Genomic DNA, 9,680 nt, shown 5'->3' on the forward strand with positions numbered 1-9,680 from the left:
TTTCCTTAACTGCCAGTGCTCCTCTATCAGTCTGAGAAAATGCGGGCCTCCGGCGGTTCCACGCATGACGTACGGTCCTAGCGCCTCAACAACCGTTATGTCAAGGTACTACTTCTCTTGTACACACGATGGTGACTACACCCGAATCTCTTGACAGGCGAGGCACATACATTGGTTCACAGTTTCCGAACGTGGCTCGGCCGAATACTCTGACATTTACATCACCAAGTGTGGCGCCAGACGTTCGGACCCTCTATTGCCTCCCTCAAGCAGAGCACGTTGTTACACGCCCAGACGGCGGTTATCTGACATCTCAGCTATCTGCAGATGTTGTCAACACCAAGACCCCGCAGGAATTGACGGTAGTCAAACTTGGCATGCCTGGCGAATTAAGCCCTACAGACAACAGTTTAAGGGCGTTCTCGCCGTGAGGCCGGAGCACAGACGTCGCCACAGCGGTTTGCCTAGATGGAGCTTGTCAATCAAGAGTAACAACCGAAAGACATATCCTCACACCAACAGTTCACTATGTAGCTAAGAGAGAAGAAATAACTGCATTAGCATGGTACAAGTAGGTCGGGAAGCGATGCAGAGTGGATTAAATCATAACTGAAGACTCTAAGGATGTTGACCAGGTGGGATTCCAACATGGTCTCTCTGGGATTCCACGTCCTGCGTATTCGATGTGTGTCCGTCCGTCCTCTCTCTTGATGCGCCAGTTGATTCCTCCGACCGCCGTACAGAACGAGATAGTTTCCAACGTCGTAATAAACGCCGAAAATACAACAGCCATGCGATGGCGCTCATCATCCTCCGACAACTCGTCGTCTTGCTCCAAAGGGGACAGTCCAGCGTAAGGGAGAACCGAATCTTCATGCTCTGCCCCTTCCCCTTCAAATAGTACCAGAGCCTTAGGCGTTACCTGGTCAAACACCATGGGCATATTCCAGCCAAATGAGCGAAGATTCGTGAAATTCGTAAAGTGGGACGCATATACCCACACCGGCTTCGGCCAAGAGCATAACCAGCGTTCGCGACGTCCGGCGCGACGCAGCAGTGTCAATGCTTCGAGGCCTGGGAGCCTTTCTGCTATGCCGCTAATGAGCTCCGGGTGCCCTTCCAACAACCCATCGAGATATAACGATCGAATAGAATATTTGTCCAGTACATCCACCAGCTGAAGGATACCTATATCGGATTCAGGATATGCCAATCCGACCTTGACGTGAGATAGCGGATGCGGATGCGATGTCGTAGAGGACCCAAGCACTACCAGCCACTCCTTGAACCCATCTAAGGAATCAGAGTGCAAGCTGTCAATGCACAGATACTGAAGACAGCGGAGGCGGGCGAAATCAGAGAATCTAGAGGGTAGACGTATTGCTTCATGTCCCCTCTCCAGAAGGATTGTAAGCTCGACTAAGTTTTGGCAAAAGTAAGTGAACCGCAAGATACCAGCTCGGAACTGAAGATGATAGTCGATAAGAAAGGTAAGATGGCGGACGCTTCTTAGCTGAGGGAGTAAATCAGGCTTGGAGAGGAACAGGTCCATAGAAAAAAAGAATGCGCAGCCATGAAGGAAGATGGTGTGAAGGCTGGGGGACGCTGCTATCGCAGCCACAAATTGTTCGTTAATGCTAAAACCTTTGTTTTTGATGATCGTCAGGTTTTTAGAACGATATAGAACGTCACAGATCATCGAATGAATGTACATTGGGGTATATTCATGTTGATCCTGGCACCAATGGTCAAGCAGACGGACTCTTCGAAGTCTATCTGTGATATCAGGGCGACTAAGGAGAAAGTTCAGTGTAGCCACGGATTGTCGGTGAGCGTGTTGGAGTGATAACAAGTCTTTCGGTTGTATCGAGGACGACGTGAGTTGAGCGTCCTGGAAATTGAGGGTTGCCGGTAACACACTGAGCAACCGAGACTGACTGTATTTCAGTGACACTAATATTGTCACGAAGTATTGACTTACAACATATATGTAAGGGAGAGCAACAGCTTTCAGATGTTTGCATGTCGCAGAGAGGGTGCGAGCATCGGGAAGATCGCTTTCACAAAAACAGAGATCTAGTAGCTCGTTGGGAAGATCGAGGAAGCATAATTGCTGAAATTTGGGTTCTGCCGGTAATCCGTTATCGTCAAGAACTGAATAAAAATGCGTCAATGGTGGTTGGAAAGAAATGTAGAGTACTAACGTGGACATGCAACACGATAGATGATAGAGAAATTGAGCCCTTTTGGTATCAGCCATTTCGCGCTAAAAGTTTCCCAGGCAGCCTCATCGGATAGAGAAACTTTTGTGAGCCCTGTTTCGTTGTCGACGACTTGAACAGTTAATGCCTGGATGGCAGTAATTTCCTTTGCGAAAGCGTGCACAAGAGGGTCCAAAAAGGCGTATCTCTTCCGGATATAGTGTCATTTAACATGCCGGCATACAAAATGTACCAAAGCACTCACGGAGCGGTGGCGCCCAGAAAGATCGAGGTTTCCCTGTGTGCAAAAGATGAAGCCTCTGTTACTTTTACAGTCACAGAAAGTCATACCTCGACAAAACCCTCCCATGAATACAGAAACCCATAGAGCCTCATTACCTGGAAGAAAGGATCTTGGATAATATCTGTGTCACCGCCTTCGTTGATGAATTTATAGGCTTTCGGGCGCGCTATTGACTGATCAGAGCATAGGAATATTATAGACGCGGCAAGCACGTCAAAGCACGTCAGCTGCGGCCAGGAGGGTCGATAAGTCGTGAGAGATTTGCGTATTCGAGATTCATCCTCCAGCAAATGCATGAAAGTCGACAATCGTGGTGGTAGTTGTTGTACAAGGCGAAGACACGTGCACGTGCCACCTTTAATATCAAATTGTTAATTAATAATTTAGGGTCTAAAGTGAAAAAGATTTATTCAACAATAATAGAGCAATCCACTTGTTCTTCCCATATCAGGTTCCACGAGTCCTCCATTTTCAGAGTGTATTCCACTCGTCCGACTGAAGCGTCAAGCCCAAGGCACCATTTCACTGACCCTCTTGGTAGATAAACGAAAACATTCTCCAAGAGCGGATTATACACAGAAAACATACTTGCCACGAGATAATTGCTGTCTCTAGCTGACCAGTCATCCAACTGACACCACATTTCGTCGTCGGACGGAAACACACAGGGTTCACAATCAGTCGAGCTCCCTTCTAATATCACTATATCTCATGGTCCGATCTCTTCACACATGAAATAAAAATTCCATGAGAATGATCGTAAATTCGCGAAATTCGAGGAATGGGAAGCGTACATCTACGGAGGCTGAGACCAGCAGCAGGGATGGGTTATTCGTTTGCGGGAGCTTTGCCGAGGAAAGAGAGTCAAGGAATCAATGTTTGGAAGTTGTTGGCCTATGTCTTCGGTCAGAGCTGGCTTGCCCTCAGCCAGCCCGTCTACGATCAAGTCATGAATGAGGAAAACGTGAAGCGTGAAGCATTTCAGGACATCCAAGACGAGGTACTGCGAGGGCTTCTCTGTGAAGATATCCCATCCAGCAGTCGAAAACGCCGACCTTCTGAAGTCTGGTGACGAGATCAGGGACAGCAAAAAGAAAATCCGGCTTGTCCATGTACTCGGACTGAGACTTCTTAGACAGCACCTTCTTTGCTTCTTCTTCCACTGGATGGGCTGCGTCTACTTGGTCCTGCGTCGGTCCTAGATAACCCAAAAGGCGTGACTTTCACCATAGCACATAAGCAACAGTTGAAATGGAGAACGGAAGACATACCATGTAGTCATAAGGAACAGCTATCTTTTTTAGACATCGACAAGTCGCAGACAGCACGCGGGCATTATGAAGGGCCGCATTCACGAAAAATGAGATCCAGCAGTTCCCCCGGGAGATCTAACAAACATAGCTTCTGAAAATGTGCGGGCGCAGATTTGTCAGTGAATATGCTTCCTGCCCCTGCGACTTGAATCCGGTATCAACATCTCTTTCTTTCTGTCCGGAAATGAAACACAGACTAGCCGAATTCAGTCACAACATAGAAAAAGTCGGTATCAACCATTTGGTTTTGACTTCTTTCCATTTCGTGCCGTCTTTGAATTTATATTCGATGTATGTATGCCAGTGAACACCCCGACGGTCGAAGTATTGCGACTCGCCAACTTGCTCGGCGTGAGAGTAGAGCGTCATTAACTCGGTGACGAACTCTACAAGGCGGACTTCCAAGAACTCAAATCGCTGTAAAATAATTCACTAGTTCCCATGTACATGAACTTTCTACTTACAGACGGGTGACGGCCTGAAAGATCCAAGTCGCCCTTTAGATAAGAAATACGGTCATGAACGATATCGGTTTCCCCGTCTTCATTGACGGATTTCGTAATAATGGTTCATAAAATACTCTTCCGCAAGCCGGTCAAAACAAGCAGCGGCCACCTGGGAAGGTTCATGAGAAGAGCCTTCCGTATCCGAGGCTCCCCTTCTGATAAGTATACGAGCCCTTCCAGCGTCATCGAAGCAGAAGTGTCAGGGTTGCAGGTGGAAAAGCTCGGTAACGATGATGTCATAGCCGTACACGACCAAATTAACCAGGCGGATACAATAAAAAGTTGTACTGTACAACACTACCAGTGTACACTCAGAAAGCTAAATCAAAAGATGTATCAAAACCACGAACTGTCACCCTGCTTGCGAGTCTGCAGCAGCTGAAATATAGATCGAGTCTGGGTCTTTTCCAAGTCTCCATCTATTGTCCTTGATCTTTCCCAGACAAGGAATGCCGCAATGGAGATTAATGTAAGCCCAATGCCAAGCCCCAGCGTCAGCCCTAGAGCGAGCGCCAGTCGCTTACTATTGTTCATTGAGCCTCCGGTTGGTGATGCCAGTATGGTTGTAGACGAAGGCATAACTATAGCAGGGGGCAACGTCTGCGTTGGTAGAACAGTCTCCCTGTCAAATTCCTGTTATTAACGAAAGAAAGGGTGTATTGTGCACAGACTCACGTAGAAGAGTCCGAGACCTGTGCTATCAGCGTCCCGACATCCAGCCGAGTCCCGTTGATAAATGTAATGCTGAAAGTCGTGAGCTCGTCTTCGATGAGGTCGACGACCGTGATAGTGGACAGTGGTGGCGGAAACTGCTGCTCTATTGATCTGTTACCGGCAGATACCGTGATATTGATCGTTGCGTTAGATTGAGGAGAGGTCGTGATGAAGAGTGCAGCGGCTGTTATATACATTGATTGGATTCGTCAGACCGGTAATGGTATTGAAGGGTGAACACAACATAGACTCGCCATAGATCTGCAGGAACATCTGAGGTATTATCGCAGGTCCGTCCTCGTCGAGACCGTCGGTTGACATAACGGTAGTACCATTGACGTCAAGAGCTTGCCTGCAGATAAATTCGATTGATATATTCATACGCGGAGTCGGAAATGAAGAGCGTACCATCCACCCTTGCAATCCCCGCCACCTTCGGAATCACAGAGGAAAGGAGTGTATACAATCTCGGAACTATTGTTCGGTATCGAGACATTATGAAAAGACACTGCCTGAGCAGCGCGTAGGATAGAGAGGACGAAAAGAACAAGCATCCGAAAGACCTAGTTTCGAGAGGTGACAGACGAGGAGCCCAAGAAGCCAAGCGTCCATGAACGTAATCTTCATGTGCCTGCTTAGGCTTTGATGAACTTTTTGATTCAGAGGGAGGATCTATGATGGAGGTGAAACTGACGTACCAGTCTGTCAGAACTTTAGAAATGAAGGTCGACGAAAGTGTCCTAGTGGCAGAAAAGAACGACGACGGAGAATAGAATGGCAGGGTTTGAAGAGTAATGACAACTGTTTGACGTTCCGTGTGATACATATCCAGCTGAATGGTTAATGCACGAAAGAAGTTTGGGGCGTGAACCGAGTGATCCGGGACATATATCTTCGGTTATTGTTGGCTCGAAGCTCTAGCATAGTTACAAGTTACAACCAGATACTTTCAGAGAGCATTTTTCACGGATAGCAAGGAAATGACGAGCATTTTTGGCCAAGACAAGGAAGGGTACAAAGAACGGATTCAGCATTGGCTGACGGCAAAGGTTCAATTTGACAAGCTGTACCGAGGGTTGTTGCAGTTTCACGGGCAAGATTCGCCGCAAAGTCCGTGGTTGAAGGAGCCATATGGGTATATGCATGGGAAATCCACATTTATGGTATATTCGCAATGGTTACAACCATGAATATATAGCCAGATCATGATTCTAGAGTTTATCTGTAGCTGGATTTGCGGCAACGCGAATACATACTTGAAGAAACTGAGGAACCCAGCATCCCGAGATCTGAAAAGTCAAATTGGACGGAGACAAGCAGGCGAGTAGCTGGGAACTGAGCGCCTTTGCTTCATTCTATAACATTCAACGTGGAGATGATGGCCGTAGAAGACGAAGCCCGGAATTTCGGTGGATGCGAAGTAGAGGGTGCCAAGCATCGCCAAATTGTCCGTCGTCGACGACCACGATGTCGGACTTCACCCTTGTCGAGCCCGCCGGCTGGACGCTCTCGCTGCAGTCGATATACTCAGCATACATTGGGTACTTCCAGATTCACGGTATCCCTTGGTACGATCGGTCCTGGGGCCATCTTTTCTCCTCTTTCGGCGATTTCCTGTCCTTTTCGTGGCCTGTGATTAGCTTGACCGATGCAACGACGGGGAAAGCGCATATAGTGACGAGGCCGGGGTCATTGAATGCATTTCTCAAGATGGTCAAGACGCGGTAGGCGACCCTGTCCAATGGCAATTCAACGTTGACGATGTCTTAAGATTCGGTGAGACACTCCCTATACCGCCCAATATATTGCATGTCACGCCTTTCTCTGGTGCTTCACGACATATGAGACATGTCAATGACTGGACCGGGTACAAGAAATTGCATGCGACCTTACCCGCCTCGGAATTGGCTGCGATCAGGGTATGCCCATCGACCTTTGGCAGCCCTCTCTCTGACTTGTACGCAGACACGAATTCGAGCAGGCGATCCAACGGCCATCGTGCCTCTCTGGACAGCGCGCGACAAGACTTACCTCACGTTGTCGTTTGCATGGAGTGAGCGAAACGAGAAGAGTTGCCTAGAGTGGGGGTATGCTGCGGTTCGGTGTTCGGTCCTGGCCTCGTACGTATTACTCCATTACATTGCATTCAAGGATTTTTCTAATTCTGCGCAGACAAGGACAATGGCCTCCCGTCCCAGATGAAAATTATCGGTATGTCTTTCTCCCAGCAGGGATCCTGGAATTAATCAAAACTTAGCTCACCATTCATGGCTGAGACCGGTCCGTGTTCCGTCTGAAGTCTAATATTATTAAAGTCATCCTCAGCATCGGAAAGGAAAGCCTACCAGCCCCAGCCATGTATGGTGAATTAATTTTTGATTGAATTTCACGTTCCCTCGAACCTCTCAACGAGATTGTGGTGCTCATCTAGGCTCACTGTAACAGGAAAGGACATTACATAACTGAAGAATACGCCGACCAGGTCATTAATCGCATCAACCCGACCTTCCCATGGTCGTATGCGTTCGGAGATTCACAAGTCATTGGAAAGTCCAGCATTTCCCAGGTTGTCGAGGCCGTAGTCTCTAGCCTTGCGTCGCCTGATTCTGATACGACTCCCAACAATCTCGTCCTCGTCATCCATGGCTCCGCCGAGGTCATCCCACGTCTTCAACGGATGGGCGTCAAGCTACCACACAATCTGCACATCATCGACACTGCATCCTTCGAGCGTACGCTTTTCGCTTCAGGGAAACGTGGCATCATGGAAGGCCGACAAGCCGGCTCCTCGATGACTCTCGATGGTCTTATCATGACTCTCGCACCTGGTTTGGCCAGCATACCGCGCAACACCGGCAACGAGACCTTTCTAGGTCTGTTTGCCCTTCAAATGCTCCTCGAGCCTGAAGGCGTTCGGATGCCGACTGTGAATGTCAAGAACGTCACTGCTGGAATGAGGCATTCGATGATCATGAATTCGAAGAATGGCGCTGGGATTACTCCCACGGATTTGGGTATACCTGTAGAGGAATTTGGACAGATGAAGTTGGGGCCGGGGAGGTCGGGATCTAGATCGCCTGGAAGGCAGCTTGATATCACGGATAACAGGAAGTCGAGGAGGCTAAGTGGGTTTGTGTTGGCGCGGTAAACATAGATATTTCATTCATTTCGCATCATGAATAATTCGGAATTTGGACTACTCACATGCTATGACTAGATGGTCTCGCTATACATTGCTGCTCGGATTCTCATTGTATATAATAGTACTCTCTCAATAGGATTGTAGGCTTATGGTGGAAAAGAGCTGGCGTAATTTGTTTCACGTAGTTCACCCAAGTCAGATTTTGACGCTCGATAATATATGTACACTTGTTCTACCTCAAAGAAGACACTTCAGTTCAGTCTCAACCAAGAAGAGCGAGAGCTATAGAGAACAAAGTCCACACATTTAGCCCTTGAAGACTGCAGCATACTTTGAGTACAAGCCCCAACTGGAAGGCATCAGAGGGCGGTGCAAGAAGCGAGCTTCTTCATGTACCATCAAAGCCATGAGCCTTTTGATAACGTCTCTCCGGGAAGCGGAATTGTCGTCAAGAATGAACACTCTGGACACAGAAGATCAACCATCATTAAAATAGGACTTGGTAGAGGAGGAAAAAAGTTCAAATCGGTCTAATCTTGTCCGCGTGGATGCTAAAGTACTTCGAGAACGCCTTTGGAATCTCCGTCAAGTTCATGAGTAACTTCTCCAGACAAATAGCGCACCGAAAATGGCTTTTGAGCATCCTTGCCTATGCGTATTGTTAGTCTCCACAGAGGAACAGCTCAAGACAAACAAATCCTACCCGTGGATAGGATTTACCCTCATGATACTGTCGCCCAAAGCTGCCCAGCTTGACAGCAAATTGACCGTAGTTGGAGCCGGCTGATAGTATTTTCAATACCATGTTCAACAAGATAACGGAAGCATACATGGCCGGCTTCCCTAAGACCAGAGTTCGTCAAAGGCCCTTCGCTTCCTCAAGAGTTCTCGGAAGCTCGCCGCCACCTACGGCAGTGAAAACAAGTTGCACTGAAGGCATCAGTTTGGCATTAGTCCATAAGAAGTGGGGCTCACAGATGTCTCCATCCGCAAGATAAGAATACAAACACCGGGTTCTCCTTCTGCGAGTCTGGCGGCACCGCATAGATTACTACACATTCATCATTAGGATACAGGAGCACCAGGAATCTTCCTGCCAAACCCGGGCGTGACGCGAAATTGGAGTGTAGAATAATGAAGCTTTTGGTCGTAGGCAATTTTCAGTGGTAGCTGGTTCGGGCCGTATTTATCAGCGAACCCGTGGCCCTCCCGCAGGAGCCATGTCAAGATAGCAGCGGCACGGGGCCAGAGGCGAGTAGGGGCAGGAGTAGTAGGGCTCAGAGACGGGACACAGGCATTCGGGTTTAGTATGGGCCTGGGGAGAAAAGCTGAAGTCTACGATGGAGAAATGGCAGCCCTCGCCATTGGAGCAACAAGAGCGACGAACCATGCGAAGGAAGACGGAGAAGTAAAGCACCTACACTTCTTCGCAGACAACTCATCAGCCATCAATGCCATATTTGACCCTTTACCCAGAACTGGACAAGCATTCTCAATACT

At 48.2% G+C, this 9,680-nt stretch overlaps 3 protein-coding genes across 3 annotated transcripts; 1 reads left to right on the plus strand and 2 right to left on the minus strand.

Annotated features, from left to right (window-relative positions):
* Nucleotides 1–288: 288 nt before the first annotated feature.
* Nucleotides 289–2,837, minus strand: BT62DRAFT_310161 (uncharacterized protein). The gene is made up of 5 exons (XM_043180462.1): nucleotides 2,553–2,837; nucleotides 2,467–2,499; nucleotides 2,205–2,409; nucleotides 1,982–2,154; nucleotides 289–1,933 (listed from the first exon to the last, which is right to left on the minus strand). Exons 1-5 carry the CDS (start codon nucleotides 2,799–2,801, stop codon nucleotides 599–601), a joined length of 1,995 nt encoding a protein of 664 aa, XP_043037530.1. The 5' UTR covers nucleotides 2,802–2,837; the 3' UTR covers nucleotides 289–598.
* A 1,993-nt stretch (nucleotides 2,838–4,830) lies between these two features.
* Nucleotides 4,831–5,802, minus strand: BT62DRAFT_310395 (uncharacterized protein). The gene is made up of 5 exons (XM_043180463.1): nucleotides 5,737–5,802; nucleotides 5,447–5,688; nucleotides 5,293–5,390; nucleotides 5,000–5,222; nucleotides 4,831–4,924 (listed from the first exon to the last, which is right to left on the minus strand). The coding sequence occupies exons 2-5, from the start codon at nucleotides 5,590–5,592 to the stop codon at nucleotides 4,906–4,908; spliced, it is 486 nt and encodes a 161-aa protein (XP_043037531.1). The 5' UTR covers nucleotides 5,593–5,688; nucleotides 5,737–5,802; the 3' UTR covers nucleotides 4,831–4,905.
* A 703-nt stretch (nucleotides 5,803–6,505) lies between these two features.
* BT62DRAFT_1008725 (uncharacterized protein) lies at nucleotides 6,506–8,186 on the plus strand (the record flags this gene model as incomplete). The annotated part of the gene is made up of 5 exons (XM_043177478.1): nucleotides 6,506–6,762; nucleotides 6,810–6,957; nucleotides 7,004–7,158; nucleotides 7,211–7,249; nucleotides 7,484–8,186. 5 exons carry the CDS (start codon nucleotides 6,506–6,508, stop codon nucleotides 8,184–8,186), a joined length of 1,302 nt encoding a protein of 433 aa, XP_043037532.1.
* Nucleotides 8,187–9,680: the final 1,494 nt, after the last annotated feature.

This window comes from Guyanagaster necrorhizus, assembly GCF_019112545.1.
Source record: "Guyanagaster necrorhizus MCA 3950 unplaced genomic scaffold BT62scaffold_20, whole genome shotgun sequence".
In the NCBI taxonomy this organism is placed as follows: Eukaryota; Fungi; Basidiomycota; class Agaricomycetes; order Agaricales; family Physalacriaceae; genus Guyanagaster; species Guyanagaster necrorhizus.

Coding starts and splice junctions, on each gene's coding strand:
- BT62DRAFT_310161 (XM_043180462.1), bottom strand. CDS start 2,801: ATGCATTTGCTGGAGGATGAATCTCGAATACGCAAATCTCTCACGACT. Junction 2,410..2,466: donor TTTCTGGGCGCCACCGCTCC/GTGAGTGCTTTG, acceptor TATATCCGGAAG/AGATACGCCTTTTTGGACCC. Junction 1,934..1,981: donor CTCTCCCTTACATATATGTT/GTAAGTCAATAC, acceptor AAATACAGTCAG/TCTCGGTTGCTCAGTGTGTT.
- BT62DRAFT_310395 (XM_043180463.1), bottom strand. CDS start 5,592: ATGCTTGTTCTTTTCGTCCTCTCTATCCTACGCGCTGCTCAGGCAGTG. Junction 5,391..5,446: donor GGGGATTGCAAGGGTGGATG/GTACGCTCTTCA, acceptor ATTTATCTGCAG/GCAAGCTCTTGACGTCAATG. Junction 5,223..5,292: donor GATGTTCCTGCAGATCTATG/GCGAGTCTATGT, acceptor TGTATATAACAG/CCGCTGCACTCTTCATCACG.